This window comes from Ochotona princeps, chromosome 8, assembly GCF_030435755.1.
Source record: "Ochotona princeps isolate mOchPri1 chromosome 8, mOchPri1.hap1, whole genome shotgun sequence".
Classification (NCBI taxonomy): Eukaryota; Metazoa; Chordata; class Mammalia; order Lagomorpha; family Ochotonidae; genus Ochotona; species Ochotona princeps.
In genome coordinates this window covers 50,022,497-50,043,683 of record NC_080839.1, presented here as the reverse complement: position 1 = coordinate 50,043,683, position 21,187 = coordinate 50,022,497, and the positions used below count along the sequence as shown (strand labels likewise).

General features: G+C 52.1%; 2 protein-coding genes across 2 annotated transcripts in view; one reads left to right on the top strand and one right to left on the bottom strand.

Annotated features, from left to right (window-relative positions):
- ABCG5 (ATP binding cassette subfamily G member 5) overlaps positions 1–3,905 on the bottom strand; it is a 29,527-nt gene extending 25,622 nt beyond the window's left edge. The window contains exons 1-2 of the mRNA XM_004582905.4: positions 3,769–3,905; positions 3,131–3,252 (exon numbers count right to left, since the gene is read on the bottom strand). Coding sequence (XP_004582962.4) covers positions 3,131–3,252; positions 3,769–3,905 — 259 coding nt within the window. The remainder of the gene's footprint in view (positions 1–3,130; positions 3,253–3,768) is intronic.
- A 339-nt stretch (positions 3,906–4,244) lies between these two features.
- ABCG8 (ATP binding cassette subfamily G member 8) lies at positions 4,245–20,634 on the top strand. Its single transcript, XM_004582769.4, has 13 exons — positions 4,245–4,307; positions 7,539–7,640; positions 8,750–8,906; positions 13,792–14,030; positions 14,527–14,659; positions 14,778–15,047; positions 17,032–17,197; positions 17,281–17,364; positions 17,946–18,145; positions 18,858–18,934; positions 19,357–19,624; positions 20,280–20,407; positions 20,497–20,634. Exons 1-13 carry the CDS (start codon positions 4,245–4,247, stop codon positions 20,632–20,634), a joined length of 2,025 nt encoding a protein of 674 aa, XP_004582826.2.
- The last annotated feature ends 553 nt before the right edge of the window (positions 20,635–21,187 follow it).

The window sequence follows — 21,187 nt, the reverse complement described above, 5'->3', positions numbered from 1 at the left end:
CATATGGGCTTCAGTTCAAGTCCTGGATGCTTGGCTTCCAATCCAGCTCTCTGCTTATGGCCTAGGAAAGTAGTGGGTGATATCCCAAGTCCGTGGGCCCCTGCACCCACGTGGCAAACCCGGAAGAAGCTCCTGGCTCCCAACTTCTGATCAGCTTAGCTCTGTCTGTTGCAGACATTTGGGGGAGTGAACCAGTGGATGGAAGATTTTTCTGTCTCTGCTTTTCTCTGTATATCTACTTTTCCAATAAAAATAAATACTGAATATACTGAAAGAGGTGAATTGTGACTCCATGAGGTTTGTCTTCTGCCACATACCGTGTGATTTCTCACTGGGAGCTCAGACCCAGCGTGGGCTGCTTCTAACCCGGACAGTTCTAGACTCTGACCGTGACCCTGACACAAGCTCCGAATAGCCTGCAACCTGGATTCTGGCCTCCTGAGGACATTAAGGCTCCTGTCTTGTTATCAAATCTTGTGGCCCCACGTCTGCCTGCCTTCTGACCCTTCCTTGGCAATTACCACCACTGGCACCCTGCACCTCGGACTCTCCCCCCTGGCTATGAGACCCCCAGCATCCTGGTTTATATCCAGCCAGCATGGCTGCTGCTTCTTGGCCCCCAGTGGGAGATTCTCAGGGTCTTCTGCTGGGTCTCCTGTCATGCAGTCCTGCTGAACAGAGCTATGCCAGCTGAGAGAAGGCCCCTGGGAAATGGCTTCTCCAGGTGACCTCTGATGATGGTCTCAAGAGAGAGCCCCTCCCACCCAAGCCACTTCCAACCCCTGCTGACCCCTAGAAACTGTAGAGACAATAAATGATGTGTTTAGAGTTTAAGCCACTGAATTTGAGGATGCTTTTTGGAACACATGAATGGATACTTAATTCCATTTTTTTTCCAGACGTGTCGACTATTTGTCAACTCAGCTTGGGAACCACAGGATGACCACGCTCACTCAAAGAAGGACATGAAGGACCCAGCGTGGTAACCTAGTGGCTAAAGTCCTCGCCTTGTATTCTCTGGGATTCCATATCAGTGCTTGTTCCAATCCTGGCTGCTCCTCTTCCCATCCAGCTCCCTGCTTGTGGCCTGGGAAAGCAATAGAGGCTGCCCCAAGGCCTTGGGACCCTGCACCCATATGGGAGACCTGGAAGAAGTTCCTGGCTCCTGGCTTCAGATCAACTCAGCTCTGGCTATTGTGACCACTTGGGGAGTGAACCAGTGGATGGAAGTCCTTTTTCTCTCTCTCCTTCTCTCTGTAAATCTGCCTTTCCAATAAAAAGAAAAATCTTAAAAGAAGAAGAAGAAGAACTGTGCAAAAGTGCATCAAAAAGTTTATGGAAAAGTGGAATTAAAGGATAAATTTGTTTCGGTGCCAAAAAGAAAAAAAAAAGGTTTCCTGAATCTAAACACAGTTTCTTCATAATACACATTTTTTTTACATAATATACATTTTCTGTGAGCTTTTTGAAGACTCCTTGTGGAATCAGTGAAGGCAAACCAGGCAGAATAAGACAGCAAAGCCAAACACACAAACGATTAACGCCCTGAAAGCCACAAGGCCACGATCTTGGGAAATATCTCTCTAAAGAGAATCTCCAGAAATCACTTGTAACTAGATAATCTTCAAGGGAACACTCAGCCCAGATCTGGCCCTGGCTGATAACCCATAGTGAGTCAGGGAAGGTGGTTTTGCCTGCAATGTGAGGTGGCTTGAAGCAGGCTTGCTGTTCACTCTCCAGCGAGTCACTTGTTGCCTCACTCCTAAGGACTGGACAGGCAGCGCTGCTGGAGATAAGACGCCAATGGAGCCGGGTTCTTGTATCCAATATCATGAATGATTCACAGCATTAGTGAACACACTCATGTATCCAACAGGTAGTTCTTGAGCACCTGCTGCGTGGCCAGTGCTCGCTCTTCTAGGCACTAATGATGCAGCAGGGAAGAAAGACAAAGCCCCGCTGCCAAGCAACTTGTGTTTCAGGACTTCAAGATGGGTGCTACCATAACACTGTGTTTAGGTTTATTATCAGGAACCAGGCCACACCCCCAGAGTGATACCACACCCACTGTCCTGCAGAGATAAGCATGAAATGTGACTGGCCTGTGAGACATTTCTGGGAAGATGAGTTGGATTCCTTGTTGTTCTGAGAGGCGGGACATACTACTGAGATGGGCATCCCAGCTGTGGCTTTTACTCCACTTATGAAATGCAATGAGTGACAGTTTTTTATCAGGATAGTGTGGCTTTTTTGGAATATATTATCAGAAGGAAAACTAGAGTGATGCTATATCATTAAACTATAGTACCTTATTCAAGAAGCAACATGTTTGAAAAAGTATTAGAACCAAATTTTGAAAAAACTAAATTAGTAGAAATACTGATAGACACAGACACTTCTTTAGTTTTGTTTTGCTTTTGTTGGCTTTGACTTTAGCACTCAAATATAACGGAGAATATGTATTTTTTCCTCAGGGTTTGATTTATTTCACTTAATATGCTATCCTCTAGTTGCAAACATTTTGAAGCATCAGTCTGCTAGGATGGCTCAAGTGCTTGGGCCCCCGTGCCCACATGGGAAACCCAGAAGAAACAACTGGTCCTCCTGATTTCCTCTTGGTCCAAGCCTGACATTGTGGGCATGTGAAGAGCAAACCAGTAGACAGAAGGTCTCTCCCTTCTTTCTCTGTAATTCTCACTTCCAAATAGATAAATATTTTAAAACATTATTCTCTGTTCTTGACTATGTATGTGAAATACATCATAATAAAAAATGATCAATGGAATTAAATATGAGGCTTAAATGGCATATGGGTGCCTCCTTGCTTCTTTTCCTGTTGCTAGGCAGGAAACAGAGAAGGGGGATGGTGTTTGCTGAGCATTGGTGGGTGCCAGGCACTGGGCTGGGACCTTCTGTACTTTGAGATGGGACCTACACATCACCCAGGTGGGATGCAGTGTCTTCCAAAGGCCTTTCTGAAGATTCCATGTTAGTCCCAGGTTCCACTCACAGACACACCATTCAGCTTCATTGATATCAAACTCGTGGCCTCTGTGTGATGGGTGTTTAAGGCAAGCCAGTGCCTTCCCAGAGGCCTCACGGGGATGCGGAGAACCACCCCCCAACTTACCTGAGCTCCCCAGGATACACAAGATCTGCCCGCTCTCCACGTACAGGGATACATCTTTCAGGATTTGCCTGTTCCACTGTTGTCGGTAGGATGTGACGTCCCACCAGGGCCCAACACGATAGCTTTAAAGGAAATCCCACAAGGACAAAGGCAGCATGGGGTCTTGGAAGGGGCTAGATCCCCATTCCCAGCACCGATCGCAGTGCTGCCCTAACCCACCTGTACCCACATGGGTCCCTGTGGAAGACCCTTAGGCCGTCCGTGCTCCTGGAACAGTGTCGGGTCCCTGGGTCTGGCTGTGAGGTGGTGTCAGGACCCACATTCCTGCCCCAGGCTGGCTTTCACCTCATATTCCCATCTCCTTTCCCACCTCCATTATCCCAACAAGCTCTCTATATCCACACAGCAATGGGCTAGAGGTGGAGCGGATGCAGGAAGGGATGAGAGGTACAAAGCAAGCCGTCTCTGCCGCCACCTGTTTTGCAATCCCAGACAGGCAAAGGGGCCACACCCTGTGGCTCCCACCCACCTCCTGCTCCATCAAACTGGGAGCCCTCCATCCCACCCTGACAGTCCCCACACTGGAGAGCACAGGCTCTAGCTGAGCAGGTGGGGAGACGACTTGTAATCTGCTTTACCTGACGCTGTAGGAGACATGATGCACACCCAAGCTGTGCCGGGGCCCAGAGCCAGCTACAGGAACCTCCTCCAGCGAGCTCCTGTTGGCCTGGCGTCCCATGGACCCCTGTGGGGTCACACATGGGAACGCACTCATGGCCAGCAGGTAGCAGAGCCCAGCAGGCTGTCTGTACGGCTGTGCCTGTGGCTCGACCAGACTGCCCTGCGTGCTCCCCGCCCAACCCCGGAGTCCCTCCTGAGCCCTTCCAGCAATTTAGCCACCCACAGATGCCATTATCTGATGTACCTTTAGCCAGAACGTCCTTATCTTGGTAGTGGGCAGAATACACACCGTGTGTTTGCAGGACACTCTGCCAAGACGGGCGCTGGGAGAGAGGCCGGCACAGAGGAGGCCCAGGCTTCCCAGCTCCAGGAAACAGAGCGGAAAGAAGCAGGGGCCCGGCAGTGAACACGGGGTGTGAAGCTGGTGGGCCCCATGGCGGGAAAGGCCTTACCAGAGCAAGGGCTGCAGAAAGGCACCGCCCCCCAGGACGACGCGGTGAGTAACTCAGCCCCTGTCCAGGGGCAACAGGGGCTCCTTCCTGGGGAGGTCCAAAGGCTGAGGCAGATCCCCACCCTCCTCCCAACCCTGTGCCCGAGGCGAGCTCCTTGCTGGTTTGTGATGGAGGCCTAGGTAGTTTTTTTGAAGCGAGCCCATGTCGGTAAACAAATCCCCCTGACCCTGGGGTCCCAGCTGGCAGCCTTTGTGTCTGAATCCCAGGGCAGAAGATGAGGGACAAGGGAGGTTCATCCCGGGTCTCCTGGGACCATCGGCGGGCCAGCTCTGTACAGGACCTGGAAGAGGAACCAAGAGGGCCTCAGTTTACCTGGGAAGCATCTACTTGAGAAAAGGCTTTGACTGAAGTTGGGATTGATGGGGCGGGCGTGGGGTGGAGGGGAGGGCAGTTCCCTGTGTCAGCATTCTGTCCTGGCCTGTGGTGGACAGGAAGAAGGAGAAAGGAGAGAGAGTAACTAAGGACTCAACATCCAGCAGGGAAACATGCCAGCCACTCCACCCCATGAGCTTTGAGCTGCTGGGACTTGGCCCAAGCCAGGCCAGAGGACCCCACATTTCCAGCCAGTTCTGCAGCCACCACAGCTGAGAAGCTCTGCTCCTTAAAAATCTCCTGGTGCCACCCCTGCAGCAAGGACTCTCACAAACCCAGCTGGCATGCAGTGCTCGAGGCCTGAGCAGGATATGAAGTCAGTAGTGGCTTGGGGGACATTGTCAGATCAGATGATTCAGCTACCCTAACCTGAGAGACAGAGAAGTGCCAGCCTCAAGGGCCACAAATGCACGGTCTCCTCCTCTCCACTCCCACCCCTCCATGTAGCCAAGGTGGAGATGGAGTGAGGAGGAGAAAGTGTCTGTCCCTAGCATGCGTGGACCTTGGCAAAAGCGGATGTGGAAATATGGAGAAGTTACCAAGAACTCTTCGATGCAACAGTGTCTGTCCTCTGACCCTGACATGCCTTCCTCCTACCCTGAAGAGCTCGTTGTACACTTAGAAATTCTAGTGCTTCTTGGAGTAGTTGCTGGAACAAGCCACTGTTCAGGCTGCCCCCTCTGCCCTCTACCCCCAGCTCCAGCCTCTTCCCTCAGGCTCTCACACTCCCTCGTGCACTCACTCAGCCAGCCCGTACCACCCGTCCACCCATAGGCTTCTGTAGGGTTACTCAGCTGGGCAGGGCTGTCGCAGCTCAGGACAGCGGGCCTGGGGGCAGATGCACACAGGCCCTGGAAGGGCACTCAGGGCCACTTACATTGGGAATGCTTGAGTCACGGGTACTCAGGCAAAGGCCCTTGGCCTACAAGACTCACTCCATGGTCAGGAGCAGAGCTTGAGGTGTGCCAGGGTGGTTAAGCCTTTTCCTAATGGCAGGAGGGTGCCCTTAGCATGCCCCTCTGCAGCCACGGGCTCCCTGTCTCAGCACCAGGAGCATGGGCTTTGTGCTCCCTCGCTTCTTGTTGGGGCTTCTGACTCAGGCATTTGATCAGAAGCTAATACAAGGAGAAATTACAGTGTAGCCCGGCAGAAACCAAGCTGGTTACCTACAAATAAACCTGCTTTGTGCTTTTTGGGTGTCACCTGTCAGAAATCCGAGTGATGTTCTGACAGTTGTACTGATTAAGATGTCAGCTGAATAGATATTTAAATATTTGAAAAAAATGCAGGGAGTTTGTCAAAACCTCGGAAACAGTCTACCACATCCTTCCTAGGAGCAAGGAAAATATTTCAAAAGGAAACAAGAGGTGAGTCCCAACCCAAACACAGGTTTTTTTCTTTCTTTCTTAATTGTGGCGCTCCTGGGAGGCACAGTCTCTTGGTGGGTCTCAGGCTGACTCACTGCACCTGCCCAGTTATAGGCCTCACCCCAGGGAGGGGGGCCTCTGTTCCCCAAGCCTGCTGCCTTGCTCCCCCTGTGTCCCAGTGTCCACCCTCTTCTCAGAACACAGCCATGTGGCTTTGAAGTTACCTGCACTTGACATTTTGACCTTCACACCTTGCTCCAGGCTGGACTGCTGTTTCCGATACTCTCCTAGAACATGGTTGTGGGGGGCACCTCAGCCCATCGGTGGTATTTATTCCCCACCCCCAGCCAGGGACAGAGGTCGTTGGACACTATTTCACTTAAGTCACCAGTCATGATACTTTCACCTGACACATACGAGTGTGCATCGGGTACATGGCCAAAACACACCTGATTGGATGCTTGAGCTCAGCCTCCCTTGCTCCCTCCTTCACCACCTGTCTGGCTCATGAAAATCTAAGTTTCTCAGACTATCTGCTCCACTGTCGCACCTCAAAGTGTGTTGTGGGCTCCTGGTGTTTGTCAGATGCTTAGTTGACTGAAGGAGCACATCGGTGTGAGACTGGCTCCGGAACTTGATCATGAACCCGTGTTTGTCCCAACACCACAGAACTACAGAAGTAGAATACAACAAAATGCAAAAACCTTACCCCCTATGTTTTGCCTTTGCCTGGGCCTCAGTGACTGAAATGAATGAATGGATAAACCAAGGATTGTTCGGAGCTGCCGATGGCTAGTTCCATGCAAAGCACACCAGAGATGCCATGAACCTTCGATTTGCTTGGTGTGCACGCAAGAGATCCCATGAGTTCCAGAACCATGATCATAGTAAGAGTAATAACAGACATAATGATGATGGAAGGAAGGACTTCCTCTGAAATTTCTAAATGGCATTTTCAATAGTGTTATTACACAAAAGTCATCAAAATAAGATACAGTTTTTCTTGGGATGGTATCTTCACAAAAACACTGCAGGAACATGCCAGCAGTTGTTTTCTTTCTACACGCTGCATGGGGGACGTCTATTTTGCATTATGGGCTGTTGATTAAGCCACCCGAAGGGGAGAGCAAGTACAAGGTCAGATATTTGCAAGCTCCCGGCTCGCATCTTTCCTGCGTGCACAGGTCCAGCTCTCTCAGCCTAGGACCCCACTCCCCATAGGTTGCTGTACTTCCGTTCCAACAGCCTAAGATTGCAATCTCCTAGAGGTTGCCTTAAAGCTCTCTCAGAAGCAAGGCGATGTGCGCTCAGCACAGAGCCTATTTCCTTGAGGCCCTGGGACCCCCCCCCTAGTTTGCATTTGCTGCCACGCTCACTGCTGAAGAGACCCCCCCCCAAGGTCTCTTCCCTCTCTGTCTTCTCTTGTGTCCTCAACGACTTTCATATGAGCCCCTCCTCTGTTCTGCCTCCCTGCAGGGCCTCCAGGACAGTTTGTTCTCCTCTGAAAATGACAACAGCCTATACTTCACCTACAGAGGCCAGTCCAACACCCTGGAGGTCAGAGATCTCAGCTACCAGGTACAGGTGCACCTGTGTTAAATGGGAAAGGGGTGGCAAAAAAAAAAAACAAACAATCTCCCAAGTGGAAGAAGAGGGAGAGCCCAGATTTCTTCTCCTGTCCCCCAAGGACAGAGAGCAGTTCTCTGGGATGTCTCATTTGTTGGGGACCAGCACTGCAGAGACTTGCTTCATATCCCATCCACAGCATGTGGGTAGCTGGAGGCTGAGAGGCATGGAAAACTAGCAAGATCCTTGTGCAAGCCACTGATCCATTGGGGAAAAATACCTTTCTCCAACTCTCTCTTTGTATTTTGAAATAATTTTAAACTTTTGAAAAAGTTGAAGAAAAAGTAGTGTTCCTGTTATACCCCTGGTTCAACTTCTCCTAATGTTGACTATGATTGCACATGACTAAAGTACAATGACCAAATCCAACAACTGACAATGGGCAATGCTAATTAACCACATCATAGATTTTATTCATAGTGCATCAGTTTTTGTAGATTCTTTTCTTTTTTTTTTTTTAGTAAAACTTACTTTCCCGAAGCCAATAAAACATCTAGATTAAAGGACAGCTACTAGCCAGTCAGGGGCCTCAGGAACCCCCTGGTCAGAGTTAAGTCCCTTACTCCACCTCCCCAGGGGGAGACCACATGTCAGCTAAGTGGATGGTGGCCCATGGAGGCTGGAGTCTGGCTTCCGGTGTGTGAGCTAGAGAACACCCTAATGAGCCACACATTGTCATCTTTCCTGTGACCTCCTCTGAGTCTTCTCTGCAGGACAGGATTCTGATCATGCCTGCGTCCCAGGCTTGCAAGGAGGATTGAAGAATGATCATGAAGTGTCCCTGTGCTATGCACACAAGCAGCCTTATTATACAAGCAGTCATTTACTAACTGCTGAAGACATTTTTTCCACGTTTTATCTTTCTTCATGTTTTGCTCTTGCACATGTGTCCCAGCTGCTTGGAAACGGCAGGCTTGTGTTGGAGTCCAGTGCTGCAGGGTTAGGAGAACCAGGGTGGCCTGCACCTGTTGTCTCCGTGGAGATGGTGGTCCCCGTGGGCAGAGGCTGCAGGCTTCTGAAGCCATCAGCTCTCGCAGGAACCTCCCCATGTCTCCCCACAGGTGGACCTGGCCGCCCAGGTGCCTTGGTTTGAGCAACTGGCTCAGTTCAAGATTCCCTGGTTGTCGCGCAACAGCCAAGACTCTCGCCATCTGGGCATTGAGAACCTGAACTTCAAAGTGAAAAGTGGGCAGATGCTGGCCATCATAGGGAGCTCAGGTATCAGAGCCAAGAGCTAGATGTGTGTGTGTGTTGGTGGGGAGGGAGCGATGCTTTCCTGTGATGTAGAGTGGACCACTGGACACATGGGTGCTGCTGGCACAGTTCTGCGCTGCCTGAGAGAAGAGCCCAGCACAGCAGTTGGGAGTACAGGTTCTCTGTCTACCCTGGGCTGGCATCCCAGCTGCCCCACAGACTGGCTCTCAGGTAGTTGCCGTTGTTGTGAACTGTGAACATGTCTCTTGTCCACTTGAGGCTGTAGAGCGTGTGGCCATCTGTGAGTAACAGCTGACAAGTGTCATCCTTCCCCAGTGGAAATAAGTGGCCCTCGTTGAGGCTTGTCCCTCCTAAGTCAGATACCAGGGACAATCAGATAGCTTGACAGCACACAGCTCCACCACAACTCTAACTACTCTGAAGTCCTGCCAGGTTGTAGTTCAACTTCCAACCTGCTGTAGAGACTCTGGGAGTGCTTGCAGAGGTCACCTCCACAGGCAGCACATAAATTCTCAGCATGTCAGAGCCCACAGGGACCTGGAAAATGTAGTTCCTTCTCCCTATGTCCTGCTTTCCTTTCTCCCTGCCAGCTGGGAAGCACTTTCAGAGGAATACTTTCAAATTCTCTCATCCTTCTTGTTTCTGTAGTGTTCTACTGCCCCCCACCAACACATACCCACTCCCCCCCCCCCCGACACACACACCTTCATGGGACAGAGGTGGGGGCTGAATCCGGAATAGTTGACTGATTCTCTGTAAACACACACATTCAAAGCCAAGCTACAACTTGAACTTGTTTCCTTGACTCTCAGATCCAGGTATTTCTCCTTGGAACCCCCTTACACGGTATCTGAGAGCAGTATATGCCTCTTGATTAATCATTGCCAGAGGCAGAGGTTGCTCAACTTTCAGAACATCTGTTCCTGACTTCTACTCTCTTTTGATTGAGAAGTTCTGTTTATTGTCTAACCAAAGATCAGAAGAAGTGTGATGTGGAAAAGCACTTTGTAACTGAATCAAGAACAGTCCACCTGCTCTGGCCTCAGACCTTACAACTTCAACCAAAACAAGGAAAAAAAAAAAAAAGATCCCTCAGAGCTGATTTTTCCATGTGCACCTGTAACTCCAACTCCTGATAGCTTGTCTTGTATCTGCTTTGTATTCCTGAATCGAGCACTTTGGGGATACATGAGCCTCACTGGAGTCGCTGGGGCAGGGGGGACGCTGAGTGCCTACCAGCCCCTCACCGGTAGTACCCCTGGTTGGGTTGAGGGTGGTGAAGTTCAGAGGTTGAGCAGGGACTCAGGCTTCCTGATTCTGGGTTCAATGTTTGACTAGAGACTGCCCCAGCTACCATTAGTCAGAGAATTTCACAGACAGCTTTGTGCATAACACTTTTGTGGCTTGCACAACACAAATGCACACACACACACGCACACACGCACACACAAACACATTAAGAAGATAAATGAGTACTTCTTAAAGATGAACAAAGACAGGGTCAAGCACGGTAGCCTAGTGGATCCTATATGGGTGCTGGTTCATAGCCCAGTTGCTCCACTTCCCTTCTAGCTCCCAGCTTGTGGCCTGGGATAACAGTAGAGGATGGCCCAAAGCCTGGGACCCTGTACCCACGTGGCAGACTATGAGACACCTGAATCTTGGCTCCTAACTTCAGATCAGCTCAGCTCTGACTGTTGCAGCCACTTGGGAAGTGAACCAGTGGATGGAGGCTCTTTTTCTTTGTCTGTGCTTCTCTCTGTAAATCTCTCTTTCCAATAAAAATAAAAAGATTTTTTTTAAAGATGAACAAAGACAGTTCCAAGACATTTCACCTTCTATAAGAATCAGCAATGCTGGAAGGTTGTGAATTCCAATTACGAATGTTTTGATGTGGATATCTGATCCTTTTAGAAGGATCTGGGAGGCCCATGAGCATTTCCTCCAGCTTCTAGAAGGTCACCCTCAAGGCACCAGGCATCCTCCTGTGCCTCTCAGCAAGTTTTGCTCAGTGAAGGTGGCCTCCTGTGCTCTTACCAGGAATCCCTTGGTCCCTGTGAGTGCTGGCAAACTCTGAGCTCCCAGAGCCTGAATCTCCTGTCAGAGGCTGAGTCAGGGCCAAGTCGGAAGCCCTGCTCCCTGTTTCCTCCCCGGCTGTCTTGCTCCACCTACATTTCTCAGGCACCTTAAAGGGGGTGCACGCAGGAGGCGGTGTCCACCCTGCGAGCCCCAGGTACCTTGGAGGGGGTGCACCCCGGAGGCAGTGTCCACCCTGTGAGCCCCAGGTACCTTGGAGGGGGTGCACCCCGGAGGCAATGTCCACCCTGCAAGTCCCAGGGCATGTGTGAGTTGTTGTGTCTGGCACCAAGTGCTGTGCAGTGACTGGCAAGGTAACACATGACAGTGGCAAAGAGGATTTGTCACATGTCGTGTCCTGATACTCTCTTTGTTTGAAAACAACTTGGAAAAATCTCTGGGAGGAATAAGCAGGGCAGGAAGGTTTGCTCAGAGTTTGAGTCCGATTAGCATTCCCAGCTTACAGGGCTCTCAGACAGACCCCCGTGCCAGCTACTCAAAACCAGATCCAGCCTGATGCTCACTTCCCCAGATCAACAGTAATGGGTATGCTGTTCAGAACTGGAGGGTGTTGACTTGTGTGCAGTGGGTGTCATTTTCTAGAAAAGACAGCGAACAGAACCACTGAGAGAAGGGAGTGCAGATATTCACCTATATATATGGCATCTATGTGTACATCATGCTGCAGTTTTAAAATCATTTCTACACTGTTTACTTCTGTTCTAATTTCTCAGAATATGTTCTAATTTTGCAAATTTTAAAGATTTATTGTTATTTGTTTGAAAGGCAGAGTTACAGAGAGAGAGAGAGGAAAAGAAAGAGAGAGATCTTTTATTTGCTGGTTCACTCCACAGATGGCCACAACAGCTGGTAACAGAAGCCAGGAACCCAGAGCTTCTTCCAGGTCTCCCATGTGGGTGCAGGAATCCAAGCATTTGGCCATTGTCCACTGCTTTCTTTCCAGATCCTTAGCAGGGAGCTGGGAGCAGCCAGGACTTGAATTAGTGCTCATATAGAATCCAGCATTGCAGGTGGCTGCTTAATCCGTTATCCCACAACACTGGTTCCTGGTTTTGTATTTTCAAGGTATCCTGTTAATGTACACTGGAGTAGGGGCAGGTGTTTGACCCAGCTAAGACACTGCTTGGATGCTCACATCCCGTGTCTGAGTGCCTGAGTTCAGATCCCAGCTCTGCTCTTTATTTTCCATTTTTAAAATTATATTTTTGACAATCTTTACATAATTAATTAGGGCACAAAGGTTCAAGGGCTACAGGAATGTGGCTAAGACTATCATTTCCACACATTTTTTTTCCTATATCAGGGGTAAAAGGAGAGATAAAGGGGGAAGCCCCACCCAACCTCCCAACCATCCCAGATCCCTAATGTAGGGCTTGCTCCAAGGGTCTTGCTCAAGTGATTTTGATAGTTCAACAGTTATGAATTTCTGCCAATCTCGCCATTCTAAGCATGAAGAAATCGCTGCAGATTCCACTGGTTGACATAGTCCATCTTAGAGTCTCTGTTTGCCCTGTTTTTCACTGCCATCAAATGGCTGGGGTAGTAGATTGATTTGTTCTGTCCTCTGTCTTTTCATGGTTAGGGATCTGAGTTCAGCAGTTCGATCGAGGGGATCCCGAAAGAAACGTTGTCTGAGGTGAACCCAGACCAAGTTCTTGTGTGTACTTGCAAGTACAGGGCCTGGTACAGTCCATCATCCCAATCAGCTGGTGGTTGCAATTCATGGGTTGGTTCTGTTTCCAGCTCCGTCTTCCACGTGAACCAATGGGTGTTGCAGTCCAGCCTGATTCTGCCCAGCACACACTCGGCCCTCACATAAACAAGTGGAAGCTGCAGCTTAGTCGGAGCAACCCACAATAACCCCCACCAGGCCCGCCCCCTATCCTGGTTCCCGTGCTTGCCATTATGTGCAGCAGACTAGTACAGTCTGTCCCACATCCCATTTAGCTCCCATCTATGTCATTGAGCATTGAAGCCTAGTTCAACCCAACCAGCTCTACTATCCAGCCCTCACGGATGTTGTTGGGTGCCCTTCTGTCTAGCCACCCCTTCCCCTGTCCTGGTTTTCGTGCCCTCCAGTGGGAGCGGTAACCCAAGAAGGAGGAACCCACTATTTCCCTCCCAGGGCACTCCCACTCCCATATTCACTCTCCAGGTGGTTCTCCAGCTCTGCTCTTGCATCCAGCTTCCTGCTAATGTGCACCCTGGGAGGCACCATGTGATGACTTAAGTCATTGTGTTCCTGCCATCTATGTGAGAAACCTAGATTGGGTTCCCCATTCCCAACTTCAGCCTGGCCCAATGCACTGGCATTTGAAGAGTGAACCTGCAGATGAGTAATCTCTGTCTCACTTTCCTTTATTTTTTTTTAAAGGCATTCTAGAAATCCTCCAAATTAGTCCTCACAAAGCCAGCTTCTGCGTAAAAAAGGTTGAAAGACATGCCTTGTTGGCAGCTGACTGCTGGCATATATGCTGGCCAAAGGCAGCAATTGGCTTGGGGAGAAAGGCCACCTGTGAGGGGCAGATGCTCCAGCCACAGGGAGACCTGAGACAGTCAGGACTCCAGGCTTCTCCCATGCTGGGGCAGGTGCTCGTGGCAGCTCCACAGAAGAGGCTGTGCTGATGTGCGTCCTGGGTGGGTGGGGATGTGTGCCACCCTCCCTAGGGGCGGTAGCACAGAGCAGTGCAGGGTGCTGGCGGGTTAGTGGGGAGTAACACCTCCCGACTGTCCCCTTCCACCATGCCCCCAGAGGTTCTGCTCTCAGGTTCTGTGTCTGGTGACTTCACAGGCTGCGGGCGGGCCACGTTGCTGGACGTGATAACCGGCCGTGACCATGGAGGCAAGATCAAGTCTGGGCAAATCTGGATCAACGGGCAGCCGAGCACACCGCAGCTGGTGAGGAAATGCGTGGCGCACGTGCGCCAGCATGACCAGCTGCTCCCCAACCTGACCGTCCGAGAGACTCTGACCTTCGTCGCCCAGATGCGCCTACCAAGGACCTTCTCCCAGGCCCAGCGGGACAAACAGGTGACTGCCTAACCCCTGCGACGATCTTTGTGGTGTCCCCCCTCCCCAACACCCCTCTCTGACCCACTTCAGCACCTGCACAAGTGGAGTCTGAACAGGCTGGCTCAGCTTCCATCTTGCCCAGGAAAGCCCGTTAGGCACTCGTCCCCGCCCTTCAGTAGCCCTGTACGCCCTTGGGGCCTCTGTGTGTGTCAGCTCAGCCCAGAGGCATTTTCTTCTCAGCATCTGTCCAGATGTGCTTTCTGGTCCTCGGAGCGTCTAGTACCCAAGACATGGCTATCTGCTGTGGAAAGAATCAAAGGAGCAAACATGGTGGCTGGATTGAGTGGTGCAGGGTGGGATCCTTCACTTAACACCCCAGAGGGCAACTGCAGGTGTTTTTAGACCTTGGCTCCAAGCCAGACTTGGGTGGGAGCTGTGAAGACTGCGACAGCAATGGCCATGAAACCTCCTCAACCCCTTCCCTCCCTCCCACCCCTTCCCTCCCCACCACCAGGTGGAGGATGTGATTGCGGAGCTGCGGCTAAGACAGTGCGCCGACACGCCGGTGGGCAACATTTACGTGCGAGGGGTGTCAGGGGGCGAGCGCAGGAGGGTCAGCATTGGGGTGCAGCTCCTGTGGAACCCAGGTGAGACTCGCCAGTCCAGGAGATGGGGGGAGGAAGCGGGAGCATGCGACCCCCCCACACCTCCCTACAGGCCAGCCATCCAGCCAGAGTCCCACTGACTCACCTATCTGTTCCCAAGGGATCCTCATTCTGGACGAGCCCACCTCCGGCCTTGACAGCTTCACTGCCCACAACCTGGTGAAGACCTTGTCCCGGCTGGCCAAGGGCAACCGGCTGGTGCTCATCTCCCTCCACCAGCCCCGCTCGGACATCTTCAGGCTGTTTGACCTGGTTCTCTTGATGACGTCCGGAACCACCATCTACCTGGGGTCGGCCCAGCACATGGTCCAGTATTTCACGGCCATCGGCTACCCGTGTCCCCGATACAGCAACCCTGCTGACTTCTATGGTGAGCTGGTGAAGCCAGTAGCTGGCACCCTGGCCCCCAGGTGTCCTACAACCTAAACCCTTCTCCAGGGGAGAAAGTCCCCAAGGTGCAGGACTGGAGGAGGGAGGAAGTCACGGGTAGTGATGGGTGGAGAGCAAAGGTCAGCCAACCAACTGTGGGTGAAATGCTTTGAGTGAAGAACCAAGCAGGTGGCAGCCAATGCATAGCCCTTCTCTGTAGCCACAGTGGGAATTTCTGAGAGCTCCAAAGCCCAAAAGGGTATAGATCAATGTCTGTAACTGTAGACTTTGGTGGGTTACTGTAGGGAAGTGTAAGCTCTCGAAGGTCAGGAAAGCACCAGAAATCCTGGCTGTGTCCTGGTGCCCCCACAGAGGTGCGGAGAGGGCAGGTGCAGGGTGGCCAACAGCCCCCCCCCAATCTGTCCAGCTCAGGGATTTTTTGGTGACTCCCTGAATATGAAAACTGTTCTTTATTGCCCCAGACATGATTTCTCTTGGCTACTGAGCCCGTCCACATATCACACTCAAGAGCCAACTACTTTCAGCCTACTACTTTCAGTACTGAAAACAGGCCCTGGAGCTCAACCACTGAGCAGCCTGTCACTGCTGCACGGACAACATGGTGTGTCCCCTGGGTTCCATGTGGCCCCAGCTTCCTGCCAGGATGGTGAGGTGTTACAAAGACCTTGAAGGCATGTATCAGGGCCAAAAGTATGAATTCCAGAGGGTCTCCCATTGGACCCTGCTGTCTGTACCAGGCCAAGGTCATCCCCATCTCTACAGGTGGGAAGAGTGTAGCCTACAGAGCTAACCACCTGGCCTGCTGGGACTTCCACTGTGTGTGCCCAGCCCCCAAGTCTGCCTCCTCTCTCTGCCACTGTGCCACCCTTCCCAGGTGTCCCCTTCTCGCCTTGTGGACTTACTTGTTTGGACTCCCACAGCAGTCACACCTCCACCTGTGCCCCCGTGACAGCCGGATTCTGCTAGTGTGTCATCCATATGCTCAGGCCAGGCATCTGGAGACAAGGGAATAGAGGGTCCCTGTCAACCTGAATACCAGGAAGCCATTGCAAGAAGGGGGTTACTGGACATGCTCAGGGTAGACCTGCACACCCTTTTTCTAGATTTCAAAGTATTAGTTCACAGGGTAGGGAAAGATGGCTCCTATCTATAAGCCCCAGGGTACAGAAACCTCACAGGGTCTGGGGGTACCCAGTAATTTTGGTGCCCTAAGCCACAGCTCTGCATTGATGCCAACCCTGACATCCTGCCTAGAGATGTGGTATGACGTGGGAGGAGGTAAGTTGTAGAGAGTGAAGAGGTGACACCGAGTGAGGGCTCAGCTCCATGGGAGCAACCGAGGCTGGTCCTGGGCTGAGCGGGTGGGAGGGAGGCCGAGCTGTGCTTAGGGGAATGGGCCCAGTGACTGGAGGTCTGTGGCCTGGCCAGCTGTGTGCTGCTTGCACCAGGGCTGCCAGGCTCTTGCTGCCTGTCTGGGACAACTGAACAGGATGTAACTCCTTGAGCTCCACGTCCAACCTCACGTCCTCCCTCTCTGGGTAACTGCTTAGGAAGCCAAAGGATTAGTGGATGGTGAGGAATAGAAGGGCAGGAACCCAATCTGGCCAGCTGCTTTCTCCCTCCCCCGGGGAGGTTCATGTGGCAGGCTGGACCCTGGGCAGGGCTGTGATGTGGCCTTGAAAGCTCCCACTGTGGCCAGGGATGTCCCCCTCCAAGCCCCATGAGACTGTAGGTGGGGCCAGGGCCTCTGCTGCCCCATCAGCTTTCCCTGAGGCTCCTGCAGGAGAGGTCAGTTCTGGTCAGGTGTAGGGCCAGTGCTGGGATTGTCTTGCCCTGCCCGTTGCATCTCAGCTTCTACTCTCAGAGTGGGCAAGTGGTAACCTCAGAGTCCCCCACCTCTCCACTGAGTGCTGACACAGGCTAAGCCCCTGGGTGGCCCATGACCCTACCCTCCCTGCACACAGTGGACCTGACCAGCATTGACAGGCGCAGCCATGAGCAAGAGATGGCCAGCAGGGAGAGGGCTCAGTCCCTCGCAGCCATGTTCCGGGAAAAAGTGCGTGACTGCGATGATTTCGTGTGGAAAGCAGAGGGCAGGGAGTTGGATGTTGCCGGCACCCATGTGGAAAGGTGAGGCTGGGGTGACTCTGCGTTCCAGCTCCCTATGGCAGGGTCCACCCCCTGACCTGGCCACCAACTCTGCTTCCCGACAGTCTGACCCTCGCAGGGGACACTGACGCCTTCCAGACCCCTAGCAAGTTGCCCGGCGCTGTACAGCAGTTTACCACATTGATCCGGTAATGTCACTTCAGCTTCACCCCGTCTCAGTCACTGTATGGCCACAAGCCCTTGCTATGCAAAGTGAGCATGGGGACTGGTATCTGATGAAGTGGTGGAGGTACCACCTAGGAGGTGGGCACTGTGGCACAGCAAGTTAAGCTGATACTTGAATGCTGGCATCTCAGAATGAAGTGTCAGCTCTAACCTGAGCTACTCCGGCTTCCCTGACCCCAGCCCACTGTGTAAGAGACTAGAAAGGAGTTTTTGCCTCCTGGCTTGCTTTGTTTTCCTTTTATTATTTATGTGAAAGGCAGAGTGCCAAGGAGATACAGAATGATCTTCCATCTGCTGTTTCACTCTCCACATGATGACAGTGGTCGAAGTCAAGAGCCCAGAATTCCATCTGAGTCTCCTACAAGGTGGCAGGGACCCAAGCACTGGGACCATCTTCTGATGCCTCTTCAGGCTCACTGGCAGGAGGCTGAATTAGAAGCAGGGTAGCCAGGACATGAACCAGCGCTCTGATATGGGATGTCATGAGTCAAGTGGCAGCCTAACCTCAAGTGCCACACCAGCCCCGTGTTCTTTCGTGTTTAAGTCGTCAGATTTCCAATGACTTCCGAGACCTGCCCTCCCTCCTCATCCTCGTGACAGAGGCCTGCCTCTTGTCCCTGGTCATCGGGTTCCTCTACTACAACCATGGAAATATCCACCTCTCCCTGGCAGACAGCACTGCACTCTTGTTCATGATTGGAGCCCTCATCCCCTTCAACGTCATCCTGGACGTCACCTCCAAATGTGAGTGTCACCTGCTCTGGTGACCAGTGTGTGTATGGAGTGGGGAGTGGGGAGTGGGGATTGGGAGTGTTTACCACCCTCTGGACTGGTTCCAGGCTGACCTCTGAATTCCAGGGGAAGCTGGACAACTCCACAGTGATTGGGAAATAAAAGAATGATTTGGGGACAGGAGCTTGATGCATCAGTAAAGACACCACTTGGGACAACCGCCTCCCACATTGGAGTGCCTAGGTTCAAGTCTGGCTCTACTCTCAATTTCACAGTCCTGCTAATGCCCACCCTGGGAGGCAGCAGGTGATGGTTCAAGTCCCTGGTCCCCTATCACTCATATGGGAGATCCAAATCATGTTCAGCCTGGTCTGGGTCAGGGTCATGTGGGCATTTGGGGAGTGAACCAACAGATGTGCGTTCTCTGCCAATGACTAATTTTAAGACACTAATGTTTACATTCTCATGTTACTACAAATATGCAAATGAAAGCAAATTAGCTTTCTAGGGTTTAGACTTGGCAGCTGTGTACAACCAGACTCACAAGCCTTAAAGCACCTTGCAAGATACCTCAAATAGGATGGTTTGACCATACTCGCTTTAAAAAAATGCAAAACTTGTGGGCCATGTAACTGCTTTGCATTGTATTTGGATACTCCGAATCAGAAACACAGCAGATTACTTCTGCTGTCTCACTCTCTGTCTGCCCTGCCCTCCTGCACAGGCCACTCAGAGAGAGCGATGCTCTACCATGAACTGGAGGATGGGCTCTACACAGTGACTCCCTATTTCTTGGCCAAGGTAACTGGTCAGGTCTGAGAGCAATGCCTCCCAGGGTGGGGTGTGTGGTGGAGGATGATGGGCCACAGTGCCATTCAAACATGGTGGGGAGCACCTGGTAGCCTCGCCTCTCCCAAGCCTCAGGGCTGGCCAAGCAGGTGCTTCCTCGGAAGGTTATGTGGTTCTCCCAGGGCCACACACAGCCCCCAGGGCAAGGCTGGAACTGGAAACCAGGTCTTGGGAGAACAGAGACTCACTGGCTACTGGGAGTGAGCCCTGGTTTCTGGGCCCAGTGTCCCAGGCCTCCACCTTGCCCCACCCACCACCACGGGCAGCCAGGAGGGAGGTGGGCTCTCCAGGCAGAAGAGTTGGGGAGAAACTCCCTTGAAGCATCCTTAAACAGGGGCACAGGAAGATGTCCTAGCAAAGGCTGTCCCTCGCAGATCCTGGGGGAGCTGCCTGAACACTGCATCTATGTCGTCATCTACGGAGTACCCATCTACTGGCTGGCCAACCTGCGCCCAGGCCTCCTGCCCTTCCTGCTGCACTTTCTGGTCGTGTGGCTGGTTGTCTTCTCCTGCCGGGTCATGGCCCTGGCCTCTGCTGCTCTGCTGCCCACCTTCCACATGTCATCCTTCTTCTGCAATGCCTTCTACAACTCCTTCTACCTCACTGGTGGTTTCATGATCAGCCTGGACAACCTGTGGGCAGGTGCGTGGCTGCAGAAAAACGTCTTCCCCTCCAAGTGGAGATGCATAGGTCAGCTGAAGGCAGCTCTTCCGGAAGTAGAGTCCTGGTCCACTCCTGGTCCACTCCTGCAGCCTGCCTAGGGGGGACACTTTCTTGGGCCACCTGCCCCCTCTCTCTGCACAGTCACCTGAGAGCTGGGTCCCCTTGGTTCTCCCAGCGTAGCCTGGTTCTGTTGTTGGGACCCAGGCCACTGCATTTGTCCTCCCACTTTCCTCTCACCCCTGGCTTGCAGGGTGAGCTTCAGCTACAAATGCCCATCATTGTTTTGTCCTTCCTCTTCCTCCTACATTCCTGCATGGGGGAACACTTTCAGAGTGGGAATGGGGAGGGGGCTCAATCAGTTCTGGGCGTGGCCACTGAGCTTCCACAAGCCCTCTGTGCTGTATTAGGGGTGGCAGGTGAGGGTGACCCCACTGCCCCTCTGTCCCTCCCCTATAGCCCTTTTGAGCTCTCTCCCCTCCTTGTTGCTCAGGTGGACTTGCTGTCCCCAGGCCAGGGAACAGACTCTGTCCACTGGCACTGACCACCCAAGACAGGAATGTGTTCTAGAGCGCAGATGGCACTTGGGCTGCAGGTGGGCAAGGCCAGGGCACTAACGGGCTTCTGCTATCTGCAGTGCCCTCGTTGATTTCTGAGATCTCCTTCCTCCGCTGGTGTTTCGAGGGGCTAATGCAGATCCAGTTTAATGGACATCAGTATACCACGCAGATTGGCAACCTGACCCTTTCCATCCCTGGAGATGTAGTAAGTAGCCAAGGCTTCGGGGGATTGGCTTGAGCCCACCGGTGGCCGCACAGCACCCTAATGTGTGGCCTGCACGTGTGTGTCCCTAGATCGTCAATGCCATGGGCCTGAACTCACAGCCACTCTATGCCATCTACCTTATTCTCATCGGCATCAGCGGCGGCTTCCTGCTCCTCTACTATGTGTCCTTACGGTTCATCAAGCAGAAGTCCAGGCAGGACTGGTGATTCACAGCAGGGCTCTGGCCTCGCACCCCTGCCGCACTCCCTGCCCTACACAGAGCCCCTCCCCAGAGACCAGGTCAACACCAACCTCCAGCCCAGGGGGTGCAGTGGCACAATTCGACCACAGGATGGCAGTAGAATAAAGACAGTTGAGCAGGATTTCTGCACAGGATGGGAGTTTGCAATTACTGGGAGCGGGAAAACCTGAAGTTGGTGGCACCTACAAATGCCAATTAATGAAACAGCTTGATAGAAACATAGATCTGATTTGAGTTAGGCTCTGTAGACATTACTGGACCCCAGAGGGAACAAAATCATAATAACTAGTGACATGTTTGCCTTCCAGGGTCCCCAGGCTCAGGGGAGAGCTGGTCTTCACACATTAAGTGACCCAGACAGAACACACTAACAAGCTGCCGCACCTTCTTTTTGTGTGGAGTCAACATGAGCAATGAAAAAAAAAAAAGATACATTCATCTATTCCCTGGCAGGTGCAGTGCAAAACACCACAAAATAGCCCCAGGAGGCAAGCAGTATTCCATTTAATGGGTGAGGA